Here is a 25,272-nt window from a genome sequence, read left to right as displayed (position 1 = left end):
CCGAGCCTTCTCTTGCAGAGGCTGAAATGGTCCAGGTCCCTCAGCCTTATCTCATAGGGCCTTCCCTGCAGGTCCCTAACCATATGACTGGCCCTCCTCTGGACCTTCTCAAGGTTGTCCACATCCTTCTTGAATTGCAGCGCCCAGAATTGGACACACTACTCTAGCTGCAGCCTGACCAGTGCCACATAGAGGGGGAACATCACCTCCCTGCACCTGTCCGTGATGCACCTACTAATGCATGACAAAATTGCCGTTAGCTCTTCTAATTACTTCATCACATTGACGACTTGCATTCATCGTGGATGGTGTCGACAATGACTCTGAGATCTCTTTCTTCGCTGTGCTGCTGAGAAGGATAACCAGATTTCTCGAGCTGCTGCTGAAGCACTTTTTTTAAATCAAGAAAAGCAGTGTTTGAGCATGAAGGGTTATTTATCTCCCACCCACCGTCTCAAAAGAAAAGTGATGATGTGACTTTTTGACCATGTTGCCTTTAACTGAATGTTTTGTGTGAAAAGGATATTTTCCTTTCTCCTCCAGTCTTCACTCCAGTGCAGGAGGTCGAGGTATTTTTGTGTGGAGCTAAACAGCTAGTTTGCAGCCCAGTCTGTCTCTGGAAATGGTACTGAGAGATCCAGCAAGGTTTCTAAGTTATTCTGGAAGCATGGCATTAAGAGACCCTTAGGAGCCTGACCATGAAATCACTTGCCTTTGTTGGAAGTTACATATGCATAGCTAAAGAATCCATCCAACCCCTTAAAGACATGCTGTTGGTTCATGAACGGAGAGCCCTGTATTTTGAGTACTTAATTTCAGCAAGTCCATTGGGAGTACCATTATTAAATACTCATCTTCTAAAGCTCAGATTTTGATCAGTGTATCTCATTACAGCCTACACCTCTTTCTGTCCATCTGGAATGCCAGCAAGGAAATATGACACCTGGCCAGTGGCAAGACCATTTCTCTCCTTTCTGTCCTACTCCTAAAGTACTCCTGTTGGTCTGAGTTTAAACAGATTAAATACTAGTAAAGCGTCAGAAAGCTTTCAAAATCCCTGCTTGAATGCAAACCCTGTATTGCTCTCTTAGGCTGAGTCTGAAAGCTACTTGAGTATTGCCAGTGATTTAATGTCTGGTTCTGGGGCATAAAAGAACTCAGAATAGCGTCCCCTCACTGTCCTAACCCTCTCTCTGGATCATTGTTACAAAAGGAAATTAAGAGAGTTTTCTTTTTGCTGTGAGCAGGTTTATTGGAATTATCGCATTGTGATTTAAAGATGACTATTGAGTCAGTGGATTTATTTTTGTGTGCAGTTAATAAAACAACTAGCTTATGACTAATACAAAATTATTAGATTCCAGTCTGCTGATAACAGATGACTATTTTACAATATCTCCATGGCTAAAACCTGTTGCAGATTTGCATGATTTGCTTTTTTTTATTTTATGTGATTTGCTTTTTTAACTAGCTAAGTTTAAAGATACGTCATGGACCAAAAATGTTAACATATATTCTAAAAAAATCTGTTTAACCTCACAAATCTCCCTAGTGTTCAGTTTGTCCAAAACCTTAAAAATCAATAGGCTAGTGTCCTGTTAATTAAAAATGATCTTGCTTTTTTTATTACACCAACATAACTATCCTTCATGAAAAAAAATATATATTCTGTCACCAGTTGAAATTATTGTAAGCAATAGTAAGCATCAGTCTTTAGTTAGTAATTAAAGGATATGATCATAAGAACAAATTACTACAAGGCAAAAAGAGAGCAGGGATTTATTACATGCAAGCAACTCTGTATAACTATCTATGGGCAGGCTTTTACCCTGCAGTAAGTTGAAACTGAATCACCGTAACTTAGCCATTAATGAAAGAGTTATCAAAATTTAGCTGTTACTTACTGCAGGGCAAGGTTATGCACTTAGCTGATAGCACTTCTCCTCCCTCCACCCTGTAGTAAGCTCTTCAAACTTCCATACCCCAAATTCATGAAATACTAATTAGGTATGTATTGCACATCTCATTTCATAAATAATCAGAGGATAACATTTTACTAGGCTAACTGTAGCTTTCTTATTCTTTTTTCAAAAAAAGAATCATATGCAGTTTGTACTTGGATTCATTTTTAATTGACTTTCACTTCTACATTCTGACACTACTTAGTTAACTGATCCTGTTTGCCAGAGCATTGCTAGCATAGCAAATGTGAGTCTCACAAAAAGCCTTCAGGTAACAATGTCTTCTGACTTAGGAGCCCAGAATAGCGTAAATGCTTGCCATAAGGGAGAGGCAAACAGCATCTTTGCAAGAAATTAATACTTTGGGGATTCATTATTGAAAAATGTAGATTGCAAACTTGTACTGCACAATAATGAAGATAAAGCTGTAGCCAGCCTCTCATCTTTTCCATGATAAAGGATTATATTTTCACTCAGTCATGAACAAAATCGAGGAATGCTAAGGTACTTTTTCATGTCAACTCCGTTGGATTGTTTTACTTCTATTGTGGTTCTGTTTAGTCAGGAGTATTCCAAACAGATCCATAGGAGAGCACATAAACACTATTTTGTAATACTGAATCGCTTCTTTTCATTGTGTTGCTAAAAGTATTTGGAAGAGGCAAAAATGATGTTCTTCGTTCATATTTTTCCTGCATGTTTTGTCAGCGTTTGTTAGAGAAACAGATGGCCAAACATCCTCTTAAAAAGCAAATAAACAAACTTGGTACAATAATGAAGTTAAGGTCCCATTCAACATAATACATTCTTACAACACTTCTAAAATTCTGAAATATAAAATGCTAGTTTTGGTCTCTTATATTGACCAAAGCCACAAAAACTGTATTTCCTACAAATAAGTGGAAATTATTTCTGAGCCGGTTCAAAAAGCAAGTCATTTCATTTACAAAGCTTCTTTCAGGCTTCAGCAAAGAATAAAGAGAATTTCATAGGTCTAAATGACTGTTTTACATTAAATATGTAACAACATGCTTATAGCATTGATTTGTTCTCAGCCATCTTGCAATTCTTTCCTGAAGGTTTTTTTTTTCTTTTTATAAAAAAATATTGGCAACTGAGCCCTCTTTTTTTTTTTTTGTGTTTCTGTGGATTTTTTTAGGTTCCACATCTTACCTTTTAACCAGATAACACATTTGCAATGTTAAAAAGTTACTTTAGTGAACACATTTCCTCCTTTGCTCTGTCTTTTAGACAGCCAAGCTGCATGCATGGATCTGGTACATACAGTTCTTTGTTTAGCTAAATGGCCTCTTCCATTGAAGAGCAATCACTTTTTCTTCCACCAGGTTTCTCCTCTTCCCCTGCCTGGTGCTTCCATTATTTCTGGTGACCCTGTCTTTGCTTTTCCAACTTTTATTTCCCCTAGTTTCTTGCCTGTATATCAAGATATATAGTCCACTGCCAGACTACCTCATCAGTGCAAGCAGGATGTCAGTTTAGAGGTTGAGAATGATCAAGCTGCCAAATAAGCCCTCATTGCCAAATGACAGAAGGACTTACCTTATTAGTGACTGAGCAGTGTCTGAAGTTAAAACGTCATTCTGTCAAGGGAGTTGTAACACTGGTTTTGCGAGGACTCGGGTAGCCATTGGACCGTTTCTGTGTAATTACTGCAAAGCATTTTCCAGCTGATTGGGATCAGCTGAATATCAGACCAACGAAGGAGTCGTCTTTGCTCATGGGATTCTTCAGGTAACATAGTAAAGCCATGGGCACGTAGTCTGGGTTAATCTTCGGAAAGTTAAAGCAGATTTCTCTGATTAAAAAAAATCTGTGAACATATGACACAGCTCCTAGAAATGATGTAGCTCCAAGATTGGCACCTTTTTCTCACTCATCCACATGCCTTCTTTTTCTATATATGGCCTGTTCAGTTATGCACAGTTGTCACCATGTGATTTGCCTGCTGTTTTGTGCCCCAAGATTCTTATGTCCGGGGTAAAGAGATGGTACCACTTCTTAGTTCGGTGCATCTTTCACTCTGTCTAGTGATAGCATGGGACAAGAGGGGCGTGTGCACTGAAGGAACATGCACCAAAATGAAAGAACACATGGAGCTGATAGAAACTACATTTAAGCTTAAAACAGGAAAGCATTGGGGGAGGGGGGATTGTCCTGCTTTTTTCAGCCAACATCACTTTCAAATAACGTATGTTCTCTCTTCTCCCAGCCCTCCCTCCTGTCGGCTGATAAGGTAGGCTCCATAACCCTTTATATTTTTGCTCTAGAATCCTCTTTCTGGAAGGAAATATATGGCATAGGGCTTGATAAAAAGCATTCTGGCCAGTTAACTTCCTCGTATTTGGAACTACAAGATTACGTTCAGTTGCCAGTAGCACTAAAATGCAAATAGAAGAGCGAGGCAGGGAATTAAAACAGAGCTCATCTGTAAACAGACCTTTGTAGCCAGCAGTTCTGCATGGTTCAATTACAGATAAATGGTTCGGCAAAATATTTTCTCCTGTTCCTTGAAAGAAGATCTGCAGTTACTTTGGGGGAAAAAACAGGGAAAGCTGTGCCCTTGTTTCACTGGAACTTTGTCATGTTGCAAAGCTGTTTTGCAACCTCCCTCAGTGAATCCCAAAAGCCTCCAACCATTACAGTGTGCTAGTTGGCAATAGTAGTGCTGTCAAACTAGCTTTATCTTTTTCTCCAAAAGAACATGGCCATCACTAATGCAAAAATACACTAAACAGGTGCATTGACCCGTTTATACTGGCACTGATGGGATTTAAAGGACTGCACTGAAATTGCTATAACTTTCTGAAGTATAGAGAATTGTGCATTTAGCAGCACGAAGGCTCTGTTGTTTGGCATTGTCTTCCTGATTGAAGGCACAGTGCTGCCACTATTTTTAAAAATGGACTATCCTTTTAGGAAGCCACTAGCTTGTTAATACTTGCTCTTTTCCTGAGCATAAAGATATGCTGTGTCACAGACTTAGCATATCTCTTGTGGGAAGCTGAGCATTTGTTAGCAGTGCAGCTAACCCCTAACTGTGTCTGCCTTCTAGCCATTCAGAAAGTGAGAAGTTGGTTCAATTTTACTTTTAATAAAAATAATTTGAATCTTTCCTCTCATAAATGCACTCTCCCTGTCAGGCCTTTTATTTGCAAGATGGGTCTGAGACAAATATTGGCCAAATACCTTAACTTTGTGAGTTAAGCACATCTGAACACCATACCCCCTTCCTTGGACCAAGTCTTCCAACAAGAGAACACTGCTTATTCTGTTGAGACTAGCAGCAATGGCCAATACAAGCCCGTTGAAATGGAGGCCTAGCAGTACATGACAAGCTCCTAAATTTAATCTAAAATTTTAGAATAACCACTGTTTCTGGAAGACTTTAGTTTCATTGCCACATCAGTCGCAGTCTAAAGGTGTGGGGGAGGGAGGGAAGGAAGCTTTTAGCATGATTGAAATGATCAGAATGCTCTTTGTAATCAGTGCTTTGCGTAATCTGATTCCCTCAGTACAAAGTAAAGCAAAGGATATAGCAATATGCCTATATCCCAAGGTATTTCTAAGTTTAGGAACCTAGGAAGCACTCAGAAACCATTACAATTCATTATAGGAAGACTATATCTGGTAGACATAACGGAAAGTCAAGACATTGATTCTCTAACTAAGGTCTACTCACAGATATGGAGTAATCATCCTGAAGTACTGTCTTTATAGTAGGGGATGGAAAGGTGTTTTTGTGAATGGGTGCTTAGGTTTACATAATATGGCATGGAAAAAAAATAAAGAAAATCAGAGTTTTACCAGAAGAGGAAGCATGTTAGTTCAGCCCAGCTCCACAGCATCTGTATAGATTGGGTGCTTCAGCAGAGCTTTTTTGGCACTTTTATCTAAAGCTTTTTTCTGCAAGCAGCCTATGATGCCATTATGTTGTTGTTGCCTGAAATCTGGCAAATGAACACAAGAACACCAGTTGTGCTTCAGGTCTGCTACTGCAACTTCTACAGATGTTTCTTGTAGACGTGTTAGTGCTGAATGCGCGTGTTTTATTTTCAAACAATTGTTTTCCCCTAACACAGGAGTGGGCAAAATGTGGGCCGGATGTGGCCCACCAGGCATTTCTATCTGGCCTGCAGGGCCCCTAAAAAATTTAGAAAATTAATATTTATCTGCCCTGGCTGCCTGTCATGTGGCCCTTGATGGCTTGCCAAAACTCAGTAAGCAGCCCTCCGCCCAAAATAATTGCCCGCCCCTGCCTAACACTACCTGTGAAAGACAGTTGACACTATAGATTTGAACTGATATTTTTAAGGCTTTTTGCTTTTAAGCTACACCTTGCAAATAGTTAAATTTGTTGTTGCTGTTGTTGTAATATTGCTTCTGCCTATATGAGACTGTTGTAGCCTCTTTTAAGTTGGTAAGAAAAAAAAACAAAGCCTTGAGCTTCAAGTGCAAAGTGTGACACAATTCAGTTCCTTAAATTGCTTTAATCAGAGTTGTTACCATAATACTTAGGGACAGCACTCGAGGTTAGCAGTGAAACAGTCAGTGTTGAATGTAGAGTTTGGTGATTAATGCCCTGGTACTCCACATTTTTCAGCTCTCAGCAGCGATTGTAACCAGTAGGAGCTGAGGATTCTCTGCCCACTTAAGGATCCCATCCCAAAAAGTCCTCCGTGTGTTGTTTTTTATATGTGCATTTACAATAAGGCAACCACTTTGGAACAAGAAAACCTTGCCAATCAGTTCATTTTTTCAGGAAATGCCTGAGAAAATACTGGTATGGAGTTTGGATGGTCAGCAAAGTAGTGCTTTACTCGCCTAAGGTGGGAAACAAATTCCAAGTCTGATTTCCCCCCCCCCCTTCTTGATTCTCCCATATATGACAACTGTGGAGTAATTGTGGAGGCATCCCCAATAGCTCAATGGCCGGGGTAAACCAACAGTTAACCAACCTTCCTCAGTGTAATAGCCCAAACGCCAGTTTTATAGCCTGGTGTTTCTTAGACCTCCTCTACACATTGCAGGTATCACTCAACTGGTTAATCGCACGATTATCTTGGAAACAAGTTTTATGTACAAAATAGCTATCATGCAATAAAAAGCTCCAACCAGCTATAGAGTTAGACCTCCATAACATGTACTAACTTTATAGCTGGTTTCCATCAAGCTGTAATTTGCACATGTAGCAGGGTGTCCCCTGTGGCTGGGAGCCCTGTCACTCTCGGTCCCAGCAGCTGCAGAGTCTGGGTCCTGGCAGCACCCCACAGATTCTGAAGCTAAATGCCTTTAGATATTAGAATTTGGTGTAAAGATAAGACTTAAGTGGTTATAAAGAGAATGGAAACACTTCTTGTAAACTAATCATTCATTTATACGTTTATCGACACCCAAGTTCAAGGTTTTGTGTTCTCTTGGTGCCTGTATTAAGAAATGCAGTTTTGTTCCATCTTATTTAGATCAGGGACTGGAATGAATCTACTTTAGTGCATAGAACTACATATTCTAGCTATTGGCATTGGTTGAACTTGGGTGTTGATCTGTTCTGATAACATTGACAAAGATGGGTGCAGAGGCAAGCACCTGCACTGATTTATCGATTTTTCACAACTGGTATGAAAACTAGAAACATCCCGGTTCATCTCACCCCGGTCCAGTTGCCTGTCAAACAGACATGCATATATTAGAGGGCAAAACCATTGGAAGGAGCAAAAGTGGAGATGTGTTTTGTGGGGGGAGAAAGCTTCTCGCTTAAGTGGAAGAAAAGAGGTTGCAGTCTACTGTAAAGTAGCTGCTTTGATGTAGAGGAAGATGCTCCCGCACTGGTACCTCAGCATACATTTTTGTGAACAAGCCATCATTCACCTAATGTTATTCACCACATATCTAATAAGCACTCTTACACCGGTCAATCGATATCATAACATGTGAAAAACAATCTTGGGATGATAATAAGCATCAACTACAGATGAGTGGTTCTTGGAGTCATCTAAATTGTAAACAGCATCAGACTAATACCCAAAAGAAAGGAAAAGACAAATACATAATTATAACGCTGAGAAATGCAGACGAACACGTAGCTTGAAGTAATGCAGTTTTAATGGATTGTCTGAAATGTCAACTTTTTCTTTGTGCCTCTTTGAATGTGAAGATTCTGCAGCAGTAGTCAACATCTCCTTTTGGCTCTTTCATCTTTCAGGCTTGAAGATCTGCTCTTTGTTCTGTTCTTTACATGTTTCGTCCTTATTTTTGTCCTATGTATAGCAGTCCTATTTCCTCTGTGGAAGCTAATAATTTACAAGTGAAATGGAAATTCATAATACAGATTAAAAAATAGAAGCTATTCAGGTTTCGCCAAGTATAGAGGGATATCTGAATTCATCTCTCTTGTTTTCCTCCCTGCCCCCCTTCTCTCCCCCCATATTTGCTGCTAGAGATGATGGTAATCTTTTTGTAGAAAGCTTAACATACAGTTTGGGGTGCTTGTATTATTTCCTTTAATGAAAAGGATGGGTTTTTTAAATGAAAATATTTGTCATCTGTTTTGTTTTGTAGAATAGGTTTCATCATCCAGTGAATAACAAGTAATGACATCAGTTGTGTCAGGAGAAATTAGTCTTTTCATCGACTTGAATTTTACTTCTAATTAATGTTGTGCATGGCCTGATTTTTATGCCATATGAATCGTTAGATTTTGCTAAATGGGGCAGTCTCGGGTTTCTTCCTCAGCCTCCTTATTTTTAAGAGCAAATAAAGAAACCAGGCTTACTTGCAGTGTTTCTGTGAGAAATTCTAAACAGAGTCTGTTAATTACTATTTTGAGTTTCCTGGACTTTTGGCCTTCCTAATGGCTCGAAATTGCTCCGTAAATACAAATGTTGCGGGTTTTCAGGAGCTTTTCTGTTCACTTCTAAAAGCTTTCTCCATTCCTTCTGCAGTGGCACTTGTCTTGTATGACTCCATCATATGCACTTTGGAAAATTATTTTTAATGAGTTCTCTCAGCTCTTCTGCCAGCCAAGACGTCAGTGTGTAGATGCTTTGATTTTCATCCCAGTCCTTCTTGGAATTTAACTAAAACATCAGAAGCAGCTGTTCACAATGAGGGTTGGTCTTTTTCTTCTTTAAGTCCTTTCTGATCTCCATTCCCCCATTCACTTTTCAGTCTTATGCTGGTGACAAGTATCCTGTCCCCTATTTTCAAAACTTATTTCATCCCCTGTCCTGGTGTGAAGATCACTTCCTGCATGCCTAGTCTTTCAGTGCAAGATAGGGCAGTAATTTGGGGCCTCATATCATCCAGTTATTACGAGCAATTAATTTTGCTGAACTGCCAGCATTAAAATCAGGTGCATGCTTGTTTTCTCTCTCTCAGCCTGCCATTTTTCTTGGTGTTTTTTCTTTTTGTATTAACATCTGGCTCTTTCAGATTTTGTCTTCATGGATTTCAGATATTTTGTCCCCATTTTTTGCTTGCAGCTTGTGTACAATACTTTTTGCCCCAGAATTACTAAAATGGGACATATCTGAAATAAGGTAAATAGTACTGGAAAAGTAGAAGTGCTCATTCATCCGTAATTGTCCTTGTATATAGTGAACTATCACTTCCATTGAAATCTCACTAATTTTTAAAGCAGTGTGTAAAAAGACACAAAATAACAGTTTGAAATCCCAGAAGGTAGCTGTATTGAACTTGAATATTCTCTTCTTACCCCACCCGGACCTAAGCCTAAACAAGTCATGTTGCACAGTGAAATCTGTCTTAAAGAGTAGTGTTGGCAGGGATGATCAAGTTTATGCAGTTATGAATTTGGGGATATTTTTAAATGACCTTTTAAAATACTTTAACAAGAAGTGATTTTTTTTTTTTTTTTTTTTTTTTTGCAGCCTGTGTCACTTTGTCTTTGTCTCTTTAATTTTTTTTTAAAAACCCCATCAAGATAATTACATTGCTAGCTTACACAGATCTTTAATTTACAAAATACAAAACAATGTTTTTATCTCAGGTTTATTCTTAAAACTTTGGACCAGACTCTTATAATCATGGGCTTTGCCCTTAAAATACAAGAGACCTCTTTTTTCTTTGTATTTATATCTTTTGATCTCAATCCACAATCATTTTGGAGACTTGGTACTGAAGTCTGGTACATTCTCTGGTTTATTTTGAATTCTTGCAATTTTCTTTTCATTTGTTGTGAATGAGTAAGATTTCCTCATATTAAATGCTATATAGGCCATGGTTTACTTTAAGTAACACTTAAATGTTTCTTTAACACCTGAAATTCTGATTGCTATAGATATTTTGTTTTTAGCAGTACTGTTCTTATACTTCTGAATTTTCTTATCAGTGCTGTGATTTAAGCAGTCCCATCAGATATGTGGTTTAGACAAGCTGGACTATTAAATAGTAAAGTTAATAAATGCATTTATTTTTCCGGTTAAAGGTTTTACGTACTAGTTTTAAAAATGTGTATATAGTTTCACAAATGTGGAAATATATATGCAGCCAAATATAATTGCATAATAAATGGAATTAAATAATAAAAGGTAAAAGCACATCAAGTTGCAGCTCTCTCATACTGTGCAAAAAGCACTGTCTGTAGGGCAGTACATCATTGCACCAAGCAAGTTGGGACTTCTACTTCTGATTTTTCATTTGCACTTAGTAGGAATTCTTTTAAAGAAAGCATAAAAATTGTGACCAGTGAAGCCTTGAAACGCAGCTTTGGTCAGCCCATTCTCAGCAAATAGCTGTGAGAACAAAACTGATAAATTTTAGGTTTGTTGCTGGCGAGCACAATTTGCTTGTTTGAGTTCATCTATCAAGGAAAGGCACAAATTGAGTATATCATGGCTCAGTGCATTAATTTGTGATTAACGAGAATCCATATGTAAATTAGATACACCCTTCAGGCACTAAAAATTGCTAGCACAGGCCTAGATATTAGAAGTTTGGATACCTCTGTTTAAGCTTTTTGTATGCAAAATATTTTCTGCAACTGTGAATTTAATTTAAATAGTTAAGCTGTGTTTAAGAATTTTAAAAAAGCCAGGCCATTCTTTACATTGTCAAATGGGATATTGCTCTAGATTTGTCATTTGTATAGATCATTAGTTGGGAGAGGCTGGGATGATGGTTCTTTGTATTCCTTGGGACCTTAAATAACACTTGCTTTAAAGATGGATTAAATATAAATTGGCAACAGATTTTCAACTGAGTGCACAACTTGTTGCACGGGTTTATAGCTTGTAGCCATGTTGACCTAAAAAGCAGAGACAGACAAAACTTTGTGGTTTGTGGCAATATCTGATGTCTCAGCTGCCTAATCTGCATATTCACAGAGCAGCTTTTTTACAAATAGACTTTGAAACCCACGGGAACCTCACCATCCTTTGCCTTCCCTGCGCAAGATGAAGTTTCTTTTCTACCTAGGAGAACTTTTACAATCTTTGAACTCTCCTCTCCCTGACGAAGGGTGTTTGGACCTGAAAGTTCGCAAAAAAAGATTTTTATTTTTTTTTGCTACGGTTTAGTTGGTCTAAAATAAGATATCGCCTCAAGCCCAAGAGTTTTGTCTGCTGCAACTTGTTGCATAGAATTCATTATATAATGTAGAACCTGATCTTTTCCTCCTCTTCTAGGCTGAGGTACATTAAGTCAGCTCCACTGACTCCAGTGGCTTTTCCCTGACAAAAAACCAGCCCTTGCTTATGAAGAACCTTAAAGGGTTCTGCAGGAAGGGCTACAGGAATTAGCCTTGAAAAGCAGAGAACTGTTGAAAAGGTTAAAGCCTGGTAGAAATCTGATGATGAATCTCTGTCTTCCAGCCTTTCTTTAGATAGTGTTCGAGCTGCGAAGTCCTTTAACATTTGACAGGATTTTTCAGTGGGGGTGAAAAAGCATGAGTGGAGTGGCAGAACTTCAGCCTACGATAGTTCAGCAATGAAGTGCGGCATTAATGTAATTGAAAACCCAAATCTGAGTCATCGTCTCAGTGAAAAGTGTCAGGGGTTACTTTGTTTTCACTTTTGCAGTTCATTTGGCCCAGGCATTGGGATTTGTGGGTGTTCTCAGGCTACATTTTCTGTTTTTTCTGTAGCTTTTGTCAAATTGAAATTCTGCATCAAACTTCTTTTTGCTGAAAGGGGTATTTGATTTGGAGCCTTTTGCCTGCATGCCAGCGCCTTGCATGCCCACACCAAACAGCTCCCACATTTTCATTATGTGAAGTGTGTTGGTTTTCCTAATTGATTGCTTAGTGAAAGGGTGCCTGTCTCAAACCATTAAAATATTCCTGATCAGAGATAAGCCCAGCAATGTAAAAAGTTACATTTCTGTTTGCATGAGGAACATAGTCCTCAAAGGATTAGGAGGTATCACAGCCTTTCTGCGATCAAAGGTTTACAGACCAAATCTTAGGGTTAATTTCAGCAGTCAAAAGCCCCACGACCTATCTCTGTATGTTGGGGGTGTTAACACAAAGAGTATAAAAGGGTCCTATGGCAGGATACATTCATTTAAATTAGCCTAATGATAAGGCATCCTGGAATAATGACATGCTGTGATGATTTTCTTCCAAGTCCTCCTTAATTCCAATCCCCACCTTGGTTGTTTCACATCTTGGTGTCATTGCTTTTGTTTAGCTCCTGTTTATAATATTGATACAGTCCTCCAAAAAGGCCTTTGTAAGGTATATTGCAGTACTGAGAAATGTAATATACCTTGAGAACACAGATGGAAGTGAGGTACAGCCCATTATTCTGAGATCAGGAGATCTGTCGTGTAAAGACAGGCAAGATAAATGCCTTTTTTATTATTTCAGTAAAATTGCATAATAATGGTATTTGCTCTGCTTGGTAGCATAAAGATGAAGCAGGTCCTTTAAGGAGGTAAATGTTTAATTGTGTGTGTGAGGCGTAGTTTTGTAATTGCCTTTCTATTAATTCAGAGTTGTGTAGTAAGTGGTAAGTAGTGTCGTACCCCTAAGTAAAGAGCTACTGACCCATTTTAACATCTTGCCTTTCTAGATTTCTTTAACTTTTTCCAGTTGCCATTCACTTTTCTCAAAGGTTTTTGAGGGCCAGTTTATTTCTAGCACAAGAAATGTGTAAAGCAGGCCATTAAATATTACAAAATTGGCTCTCAGCTATAAGTTAGTAATTCAGGGCAAAATGTCTGAGGTTTTTTGTTTGGTTTGGTTTTTATCCAAACCCTGGTTTTGTATACTTCAGTTCACATAGCTTGAGAGAGCTTAAGGAGGCTTCCTTGCCCATTAAAACGGGAGCCATTTAAGATTTGTCTTGTTAAGCACTCAGAACATGGGGAATCCAACATCATAGTCATTCTTGAAATTCTTGTCCCTGGCTACTTGGGAGTACATGTAATGTCAGTAATCGCAATGCAAGACAGTGCCTAATCAGGTGGGAAAATGAAGACAGGTGCTTTTGTCCCAGTGAATGGTTCTGTTTAATTTTTGCTCTGGAAAAGTATTCGGTATCTTTTCATTTTAACCCCCTTTTTTGCTGGCTAGTCTTTTCTTTAGTGCAGATTTGACTGCCAGAACAGTAACTTTCACCTGCTGCATTGGGGGAATCAGCTGGATTTGTTTAATGCATATAGCAAGTACCATCCCTTCCCACAGCTTATAAAACACCACTGCTTGTTGTGTTTCAACCTCGGAGTGCTTAGGTACAAGCCTCGGGCAGCTGGAACTAAGGTGCAGCGATAGGAGGGAGAGAATCTAGGGTGTCTGGAGCAGTTCCAGAGCATAAAAATTATTGTAATGGAAATTACAGATCTAGTCTGCATAATTGTGACATTCTCTACTCTGCTGAATCGTAATTAACACAGGGATTTTCAGATCAAAGGAAGATTCAACTGTTCAGGAACATAGAAAAGATATGCCTTTGTATAGAAAAGTGCAAAAGAGATTATTAGAATAATTATATATATATGTAACCATGGAAGCGTGAGCCGTTTCAACCTATTTATAACACATCCAGCTCTTTGTACATTTTTTTGGTTGGTGGTTGCTGTTGAAAATACTAACTAAATTACAATAATTTAGCCAATAAACAATTAGCATGTGCTTGCATCCAGTCTCAAGAGTATTATAAATCTCATGTCATCAGTTGAAGTTTTCAGTTTTTATTTCCACGTGGTTTCAGATTCTTCGAGATGCAGGTAAATGTTTTTCTGATCCACTCCAATTAAACAGAAGTAATCTTAATGCCTTAGTTGGTTTGTTTTCACGAAAAGTACTACTGAAATGATTTTTCTTCTCGCAAGTTCGATGCGTACAGCATCTGCTGCGAAGATTGCTTGTTTGCTTGAGGTTTGTAGTCTTTTATAGTGGGTTTTTTTGAGTTAAGGCTTCATTGAACACCGAACTGGTTATTCAAATGGGTCATTCATCGCTAAAAGGCGAAGAGACGGGAGGAAGTAAAAGTTTCATTTAAAGTTGACGGAGGATCTAAGCATGCAATATATATTGATTTGGCCTCTGTGTTTCCAGTACGTGGCTTTAAAGCTTTAATTTGTTCAGGTGAATGATAAAACCTCCAACCCCCCCCACCCTCCCACACCACTACTCGGGTATCCAGCCTGTGTTGTTTGTTCCACATCAGGGTTGGTTACATTTAATGGAGGGGAGGGGCACGTTGCTTCTTGGATTATCCCGAACATGAAAATGCTGGACTGCTTCTCATTGCATCATTTTCTCTTCCCCTGCATCCCTTGTGCCTTGCTTTGAATGATTTCAGGCTGCTTGGGGGGCAGTGTCACTATTAAAAACAATCCACACGAGTCTGTCATCAGCATACCGATTATTTATGCCAGATGCCTTCAACGTAATTCAGTCTTTTTAGGATTTTTATCCAGTAGAGCTGCTTATACACCCAAAAAGCTGCCTGCATAATCTGACAATCTGTTGAAGTTTTTAGGGTCTGTCTTGCCTCCACACACTGTTCTCACAATATTCACCTGCTTTGAACAAGTTAGTACTTTGTTCTCATCTGTCTAGTCTAAATTTAGTAATACTTGAAAAGAAAACTGGGAGTACCGCACTTGGGGAAGCAAAAATAGGCTACAGGAGACCGTTGGGAAATCCTAGGGATCTGACATGAAGCCTCTAAATAACTCATTCACTGTAAAGATTTGAAATGGACCCCTAGTAAACCAATCTTCATGAAATAAGAGGGGCAGTCGCATTTAACTCATATGACAGTGTTGTAAAATCTTTATGGTCCTTGAAGCAAACTACCATAGTAGAGTCTGTGGCGATGTCTTTTGTAAATATTGTAATAAAATAGCAATTATCAATTCAAACTCAGAAAGGAAACATGATTTCATAATGCATGAAACAAAGCAGAATTTCATTACCCAAAGGCTGTTACGTTGTGCTGCGCTGCCTTGACGAGAGAAGAGAAAGGAGGAGAGAGCAAAAAGATCGCCAGTTTCTAATTTGTTTATTCCAGGATTTAGTGTATTTGTTCCTATTCTAGTCACACCAAACATCAGTTGGTGGAAGTGTCAGGCCAGGCAGAGGGAAAATTATGGCGGGATGAAACTGATTTCTGCAGTAGCCTTGAAATGGCATTTTGGGGAGCGACAGAACTTGGAGAAAGGAAACAGAAAACAAAAAAAGCAAACCTACAGTGCCTGACTTGCATTGTTCTTAGCAAGGCGTTCAGCAGAATTCTCTGAGGCACAAAATGATGAATGGAAAATTTCTTGGGGTATGCTGTGTTTAATTGACTGTAGTCACATTTTATTCATTTAGCATGAAATGAGCAATGACCCTTTCAGTCCTTAAGGTAAGAGGCAGTTGTGTGGGCTTGCATCTCTTTGCATACAAAATATTTACTTTACAAACGGGGAAAAGATTTGTATCAACTGTTTCATTGCACTGTTATTTTGGGGGAAGTTACAGGCAAAGTAGTCCAGTGCTGGGTGAAATTTACCTTGTTGCAATAACAGTGAACTTTGAATGTCAGTGTCTATGGGGATTGCTTTTTTCCAAAGTAAACATGTCAAGTCTATCCTTTCAACCTAGAAGGATAAACTCAGGAGAAATCGTGTGTGATACAACATATTTCTTTAGAACCGTTATTAATCTTTTATAGCCAAAAATCTTATAAAAAATGATGCTACCACAGTCCCAGATTCCTGTATATGTCCTAATCACTGCTCTGGGGGCTATACAGCTCAGCAGAAACACTTGCACTTTTTTGTGAAGGTTTTGAAATCAAAGGATATAAGTAATGTGGGTTGATTATTTGGCTAGCTGTCGCATTCCTCCCGCATTCCCCCAAAGACCTGTAAAGTACTTATAGGAAGACCTTTACCTGGGGGAGCTGTACACGTTTACCCCACATACTTAAATGTGTCGTACTGCTCTACATATGTTACTCTCCAGACTAGAATGGTGCAGCCATATTTGCTTCCCTGTAGCAAATACCATGCAAATACAGTCACGTTGCTTGCAGTTGGGGGTTTGAGCCATACGGTGTGCATGAGCCATACGGCGAGTGTGAGCATGCTACTGGCATAGTAAGCTTGCAGTCTAGACACGTCCTAAGTGACGTTCCCAAGGCTATGCTGCAAGGAAGCAGCAGCCCAGGATTCAAACTAGCTTTCTGTTTCCTTACTGAACTGCTCTACTGATCACATACCTAAAAATCTCTGATTGACTTGTCTCACATTAGCATGTTTCTTTGGAAATTGAAGGACATATTAACAGGCAATTTTTATCTCTCATTTCAGGGCATCAGTAACATACCATGTCCCTTAACGACCATCAGAACTTTGCCCACTTTAGAAGTTAAACAGTCGGAAAGGCCTTCAAGCAGAAGCAAAGAACCTCCTAGAGATGATGAAAAGGAAAAGAAGAAAAAGAAACACAAGAAAAGATCTCGGACAAGATCCCGATCACCTTCCAAGTATCATTCATCATCTAAATCTAGATCGGGATCACATTCAAAAGCAAAGCATTCACTTCCCACTGCCTATAGAACTGTGAGGCACTCAAGGTGGGTTTGGAAGCCAAACATATTCTTTACCATTCTATTTGAGTTAACATTTTAATTTCTCTTCTGCACCTAATTATGCACATTGCAAGGAAAATGGCTGTCTGCCCAAGGGAGATGAGCAAACTGGAAGACTCTCAGTAAATGTATAGAATCAGATATGAAGAATGTCTTCTGAAAGATAACGTTTAAATATTTGATAAATGTTGAAGCTACTAATTACATAATGGGAGAGCGAATGCATTAAGTGATGCTTCAGCTGGTCAGTGAACTGCTTGCCAGAGCTCTGCAGAAATGTAACCAGCTAGCATGGCTCCACCTTGTTTCCCGCTACTTCTACAGGTGGCCTAAGTCTTCATTCCAAAGGAGAGCAAGAACACCTGAAAAAGCAGCTGGAATCAGAGGAATCCACACAGTCACCACTGTTTTGGTTGCTGCTACATAGGAAGAAGAAATACAAGCTGTCCTTGGTGACCAAGAGGCACCGACAGGGCAAACTGCAAGCAGAGGAGCTGCCAGTCAGACCTGGCGCTGGTAGTGGGATAGAGATGGAGATCAGGAACTTAAGTGACAGGGCATTGTTGATAAGCAAAAGATGGGAAAGAACTGGAGCAGAGAATGGAATTAGAAAGATATAGGAGACCATGTGATGAGGGTTTGAGGAGTGGGGGACACAGAAGAAGCATAAGTGGAAATCAGTTGACTCGAATTTAATTATAAATACATAGTTATATAATTATGTTAACATTAATGCTATAAAATTGATTAAAGGCCAAAGCCTTTAGGAGAATTGGTACCTTAATTCATTGAAGTCAGTTAAAAGTACAGATACTTTTCTGTTTATTACCCAATGATCATTTGATACTGTCAGCTCAGGGTTGTTGCACGATTGCAAAGGGGGAAAGGAGTGTTGGGTTTCTTGCTAGGAAAGAAGCCCCCAAACCTTGAGTTCTTTGAGCACTAGATGACAAGATTCTGTTCTTGGGGTGTCTGTGCCCCCTGCATGTATTCAGATTTGGTGTCCAGCAGGGCCATGTCTGGACCATCCTAATCCTACCTAAGCAGCAGAGCAGGCCCCCCCTGTCAGTCCCTGCTTCTCTTGTCCACTGTGTAATTTAACACTGTTTAGTGTTAGTAGTAGTGTGCTTAGTTTTCTTTGTCTGTTGGCATACATATATTTAAAATATCATAGGTCTGTAGGTCACTTAAATTAGGTTTTTTTGCTAGAAAACACTCTCTCCTCTGTGTAAGTGTACTATTCCTGTAGCAGAGACTAAGTCATCAGGAATTAAGATGCATCACTCATGGGTCTAATCGACGGTTGGCACTCTTGGAAGGGTGCATTCCAAAACGTTCTACGTGCCATTTCTTCTCACGGCTTACCTGGAGAGGGAAAGCAGTGATGCTGAAGCTTTCCTGCTGCCAAAATGATTGCAGATTTCCTCAGGCTCTGGGAATTGTTCAGAGAAACCTCAGCACGCAAATCTGTCCATCTCCCTCAGCACCTTGTTGAGCCATCAGCACCTACCAAGAAGCCTATTCGTCATCATGACTTGCTCTTGGCTCAGAGATAGGCCCTGGCTGGTACTTCTAAAATGAATCTCTTAAGGCAGTTCATAGTACTTTTTAAGGCTAGGGACAATGCTGCCTCTTGCATTTGCTCCTTGGTACTAACTGCAGTACAGAGTACTTGAAAATGTCATGTCTTACGGTCCTCTGAACAGTGATAGTACATAACACATTGCTACAGACCACAGATATACCTCTGAGGCCTAAATACCAACCTGTTTTTTCACTGAAGGAATAAGCAGTGCCAAGCAGTCGTGGTGGGCCTGATACTAGAGTTTCTGTCAATAGAAACTCGAGGAAACTCGTACAAATCCTACAGCAAAGACCAAGAAGCAATCTTTGTGAACTCTAGCCAAACCATAGAGCTTATTTGTATTAGACTCCAGATCTTTCCCCCTGAAGTTTTCAGACCAAAGTGGATCTTGTCAATCAACTGCAAGCCCATCCAAGAATACCAGTAAGGATATGTAGTGATGTGACACATCTCCTAAGAATCGCAATGCACCAGACTTCACCTTTAATTCATGGAAAGGTGGTTGAGATCAGCATATGTATTTCACTTCAGTTGTGCAGCAAAATTTCCTTTTCCAGACCTCGCCTCCAAAGAGATGGTAACAAGACCCCTTAGTTCAGGGTTGGATCATCCTAATCAGCTGAAAGTTCATGAGTTGTAGTCTTCTCAGGACACAAGCCTGCATATAAATAAACAGACCCAGGACAATTTACCAGGTATTCAAGGTTTTTTTTAACCTGTTTTTAAGGGATCAGCAATTCATAGTAGAGAATACCATACTCTTATCTATTTCAGTATGCAAGGGAGTGAACAGTGCATTCTGGACTAGATAGTGCTAGCAGTTCTTTATCCACTTTATTTTTACAGCAGCCCATCAGACTACATTAGCATAGATTTTTTTTTTTTCTGTGAGCAAGGAGTGCCGCCTTAAGGACTTGGTTCTTCAGAGTGTCTTTTGCAAGTGGGGATTCTCTAAAAGATGAATTTATAACAAACCACAAGTGTTCCAGAAAACGGCATGAGTGTAGGCTCCCTGATGGATGACTTCCTCATTCCATGGCCACAGGGATGAATGCATACCCTTCCATCCGTCCCTGACCTACTGATAGTCCTGTGGAAAATTAGGCAGGACACAAAGCTGATCTAGACTGGACCAGGTAATTCTGGTAGTCACACCTGGCAAGTCTATTAGTACAGTCCCTAATCACTTCACCTATTCTAGGTAGTCTCCAAGGACAATGGTGAGAGATCCCATTAGTCTCCCAGGACCACAGCGTCCTTGCAGCTGTCAGACTTCATCCTGCAGAGAGAGGCTTTTTTTTTTTTTTTTTTTTTTTTTTTAAACTGCACCCATAGAACTAAATGGAAACGGTTTTCATTCTGTACATGGAAACCAGCTTTCTTCCCTCATAGCACCAATGTCAGCTGCTGTGACTTCATCTGGCAATAGTATCCCCCAACTGAGCTTTTTGCAGGGTCTACCTCCTTTAAGGGATGAGTTGGGGAAGCCACCTCTCCTAGTAGCCACATTTGTTGGCTGGGAAAGTAGGGAAGATTCCAGTTATTCAGTCTGTAGTTTACTTTTACTAAACCGGGATTGCCCTTTGCACAAAACTTTTAAGTTCTGGCCCCATGTGGTCTTCAGATCCACATAAATCAATCTCTTCATCCCCCAGCACTGTTTTCTGACCTTGGTGTATTGATTGCAGTGTCTTTTTTGATGAAACACCTCCACATTTTCTTGTGTTTGTCAACAGAGTCTAAGGGCAACTTGAATCTTTGAAGGTTATCCAAATGGATCATGGGTAGTATAGAAGTTGATTTTTGGAAGTTATCCAGGAAGATCCCCCTAGCTGTGTTAAGGCTTATGGCCTTTTCAGTTACCTGTTTAGGTAACACGCCATATACCTGAGAGAGGTGGAGCAGTAACACAGAATTCAGATCTCTCACTTACCAATCAACATGTCCTGGTACATGCCTTCAGGTTGGACTCCAGGTTTGGCACACAGGTATGACACCTCATATAGGATTCTCTATTGGCAGAGCCATTCTGTTGCCCTTCGTGTCCTTGGGAGTGGGGACAGGGGGCACTGAAGGATACAGGGGCCCCAGTAGCTGCTGCTGACCAAAATCATTGTAGTTTGTGTGGCTTGTGTATGAACCAAAAATTGAATCTAGGTAAAGAACACACCTTGGGGGGCGGAAACACCCTTATTGCAGGTTGAGTCATTATTTCTGCCTCACTTGCATTTGAGGAATGTTACCTACTTTTCATTTACAGGCGAAGCCTACATATAACATTGATATAATTTATAGTGTGTTGCATTTCATACATGCAAAGGAATATATCCTAGGGTAAATGTTTAAAATGGGAGGCAGTCGATAAATTGCCTTTACAATACATAACACAGGGAGGCTTGTTCTTGTGTTCTGATCCCTTCAGCTGCTTGAGAAGTAAACATTCAGGGCAATTTTGCCACCCTTCTTCAAGTATCTATGGATTTTCTCCAGAAAAGTTTGCTAGATGCCTATAATGAGTGAGACTGTTGCAAGTTGTGGATACTTTATCTTACAGCTCTATAGGGCTGCTCTCAAACTTCATGCCAGGGGGAAGATATTCTGCATCTGAACTAATGTGCAAAAGTTTGGTAAAGTTGATACCCTTCACCAAAAGTTTGTATAGTTTAATTCATGGTAGTAAGATTTCTGGTGTGTGTACTAAAACCAACACCAAAAATCAGCTCTCCCAAATAGCTGCCTGGGATCATCAGATTCATTCTCATGGCTTTACCACTTGTTTGGAGACCTCTTCATAATTAGGCGAATGACTTTGTCACCGTTCTCAGTGGTTTTGTGTAGCCACAGATGAATATACATAGAAAACATACAAAACTTACAGTCAGCTTTGACATATGAAAGCAATGAAAATCTAAAATTAGAACTTGTGGAGACAGTTCAGAACGCATCAGGACAACTGTGAACAGGGCACTGGCTGCTTCTCTTGTCATTTTAGGCCAGGTGCCTTGTTTTTCAGGCTTGTTCAGTTACACAGAGGGCGGTACCATATCGAGTTGTATGGAGCATTTAACAGTTCGTACCTTGAAAAATAAAACAACTTCCTCTCCCATCCAAAAATACCCTTCTGCCTCCAGTCTTTGCCAAGCATTAGGCTGTAAAGTATGCATTAGGAGACGAGAATCATTTGTCAGCATTGCTGCTTTATTTAAAAATGTTCAGAAAAAAATAAATGTTCTTAAAATTACTACAAATCTTTCTTTGTACTTTTATATAAACCTCCTTTTAAATGATTTGCATAACTGCATCTTGGTGGGCTTGCATGAATGATTTTGCAGTGTTGAGAAACAAGTTTGACCATAATTATGTTTATAGTTACAGATGTGACAATCCCAGCGCATTGATTTTAGAAATAAAGCTAAAGCCATGCCTAGACCTCTGACTTGCTGTGCTGAGACACAGCGTGTCGCTCTGCTTGCTATTACTTGAATTCGCAGTAGTGTAGCTAAATCCACACAGCATAGTGCTTAGGCTAACTAGTTGTGCTGAGAGGCAGTATGACTGCAGTTCTGTAGTAGAAAACTGATATCAGTGCAAGCCGATAAAGATGGTCTAATGTGCTATTAGGAGAATGTAGCTAAAAGTCTCAAGACAATATTATAATGTCATGTCTGTGGCCAAATGGTTTCCTTGCAGTCTATGGAAACACTGTTACAATGCCAAAATGATGTCGGGAAATGTTTCAGTATTAATGTCAACTGAAAAAAAAATTCTCACTTGAAATAACTTACAGTCTGAGACCTAAAAGCAAATAAAACACCTGTGCAGTTGAATTGGTAGGTAAGTCAGGATCTTTTGCATTAGTACCGCTTAGTGCGTTTTGTTGCATTGTCACAGAGCAAGTGTGGCTCCCTGCACATCTTTCTTCTGTCTTGTTCACCCACACGTGTCGATGAAGCATACTGCTGCTGATATATTTGTATAATAGAAGTATAGTGTTTCCTTCTTGCATTATGTTCTAAACTACTTGTAAAGCTTGATTTGTGATGTTCAACTTTGTGCAGTGACATGAAGAAAAGGACATCATGTATTGCTTAGAGCTTACATAATTCAGTACTAGTGTCTAATATCACCACCTTGAAGAACTGCTTTATTTGTACATGTCTCAAGTGAGCACTTAATAGGAATGTTTTATACTTTTGTTACCTCGTTTTGTTTTGTGCTAACTTAAAAACTAACCTTCAGATCTCCTCCCTGTTGAGCAATCATCAATAATTAGCTGGCATTTGGAACAGATTAGAAGTATAGTTACTATGGAGAGAGAAACTTCTGATTTAACATCTTTAAAAAGTATGAATAATGATTCTGTTAACTAAGCCACTATGTATCACTAATGTGCGCTGTTTTTCACAATTACCAAACTTTCACAGCTTTCTAACTGAATAGCTCATTAGACTTGATATATCTACACAGTAGAGATTTGTGTCTAGGGCCTAAAGCTGTTTAAACTAGTGGTATTTTAAATTAATTGTGACAGCCAAAAGAGAAGCCGCACTTCTTTCAAAACTTCTGATTAGGATATGTTGTAATTGGTCATTAAGGAGTTATGCCTTCTGAAATGTAAAAACTAATAATGACCTACTGGCACATGTTCTATATCATTTGGAAAACTTTCATTTTTGTGGTAGAATCCAAAATGTGTAGGGATCTCTGAATGAGCATTACTTGAGTTTCCATTTGATGTGTGAATCATGCACTCTCGCTAGTTATTGACTGTATAACTGTAAAAGTACATTGGGTATAACAGTTCCTCAAAGGGTAATTTTGTAGTGTAAGAACTGTAGTTTAGGGTCAAGTGAGGGGAGTGAAGTTGCGTGCAAGTTTAAGATGCTCTGAAAAGTTCGTATAAGATCTTTGGTTTGGTTGTTTTATGTGCAAGGGACAAATTTGTCTGACAAACGGTTGATTTTGAAGATTCATGTAGGTTTTAAAATCTAAGTGAGAAGTGAAGTTCTATTTTAGAAGTGCAGCAGATTGTAATTGCAAAGAGTAGGTTGGTATAAAAGAGTGCAGTATATTTTTGTTACACTTAGCATTTTATAGGCACAGCTTTGTATATTTACATGGTGCACCATTTTAATAAGGCTTAATTTTTAAGAAATTCACTTTGTAATGTATTTGAGTACATTACAGGTTGAGCTGTATAATTTGTTCTGTTTGAATACTATCAATTTCAGAACAGGCAGAGTATATTTAGCTATGTTGCTTGAAAGTATGATTGAAGCTGTCTTTTCCTCAGAAATGAATACAAATTGTAGGGATGTGCGGGAACCCAGCTGTATCAGTTTTATTACAGTCCTTGGTGTGTTAACCGTGAGTTCTCTGCATAACTCCTTGTTCCTGTTGTTACAGTTCTCAAATGTGTATTCCTAAATCAGTCCCCAAAAGCCCTTGATATAGAAAGGTTTTGATTCCAGATGGAGAAGATGAATCTAAAGCTAAGCAAAAATCTCAGAAAGCCATAGACCATGCAGAATACCATAATAGTGTTAGAGCAGCACTGCTTTCTATGGAGGTTTTAGATCTAAACAGGTAATGCCTCAGGTTCTCAGGTTAAAGTCTTAAGACAAAGATATGGGTGAATTTTGGCTCTGCCTTGGAAGCGCACAAATTCTGAACCCTCTTCTTGCACTGTTGTCAACACTTGATCGGTGCCTTTTTTCCCCACTAAACTTCAAAGCACCATAACAAATTTGATGTAAATTGTATCTGATAGTGGTGCTCTGTTTAGTAGCATGTAGTGTCAGGCATTGAAGTTTTACGCATGATGTTCTGGCTGAGAAGTTTCAAATTTCACAGTTGGTGACCAGTAAATGTAAATAATGACTGTATTAATATGAGAGTAAATCTATATTTCTGTAAAATAGATCTTGGAAGCACAGGATCTAGGCTAATGCTCAGAGTGTGTGCATGGGAGGAGAAAAGGGACTGCAAGACGACTCGTTACAAAGCAAATTATTTCTTTTATCCAGACAGATCAAATTTTAAATGTATATTTTGAACTTGAATAGGATGGAAACTCTAAATCCCCGTTTGGTGTTAATCAGCTTCCTGCTTTACATTAGTAGTAGATTACTGCTTCACCACCTACTTTGCTTATCCAATTAATGAACATGAGTAGTAATTAGGAGAAGGATGCTTCACTAAAGGGTTAGTTTAGACTAAGCTGAATAGAATAGGTAACCGTATAATTTTTACTGTCTCAATTTCAGGAAATCGGCTAAGACCTCAAAATAGCAACCCCTTGCTTGTAAGAGTATCTATTTCCTGTTACTCCAAAACCCATTCATTCATTGTAGAGGCAGTATCTATCCATATCCTTCCACTTCCTTTAATGTAACGTGAATGATGCAGCAAGCTTTATAATATATGGAACGTTAAAGAGTCTGTTAAACAACATGAATGCTATTAACTTTATTTAAAGGAGTACAGTGTTTTCGGAATATCTCATGCAATCTAGTTAAAATAATGATTTCATGTTTTGCAAGGAGATGGCTAAGGCACTTCAAATCAGTTAAAGACTAATGGCTGAGTCTTTTCAAGTTTAAGTGATTTGAAAAATGTTTTAGAACCAAAACAATCGTATCAAATTCATAAAAATTTAGCT

General features: G+C 39.1%; 1 protein-coding gene across 1 annotated transcript in view; it reads left to right on the top strand.

Moving 5' to 3' along the window:
• Positions 1–25,272, top strand: part of SFSWAP (splicing factor SWAP) — a 98,221-nt gene that overhangs the window by 60,789 nt on the left and 12,160 nt on the right. The window contains 2 exon segments of the mRNA XM_025195655.1: positions 4,192–4,215; positions 16,746–17,011. Coding sequence (XP_025051440.1) covers positions 4,192–4,215; positions 16,746–17,011 — 290 coding nt within the window.

Source organism: Alligator sinensis, unplaced genomic scaffold (assembly GCF_000455745.1).
Source record: "Alligator sinensis unplaced genomic scaffold, ASM45574v1 scaffold628_1, whole genome shotgun sequence".
Taxonomy (NCBI): Eukaryota; Metazoa; Chordata; order Crocodylia; family Alligatoridae; genus Alligator; species Alligator sinensis.
Note: the sequence above shows the minus strand (reverse complement) of the source record. Positions and strands in the feature narration are given on the sequence as shown.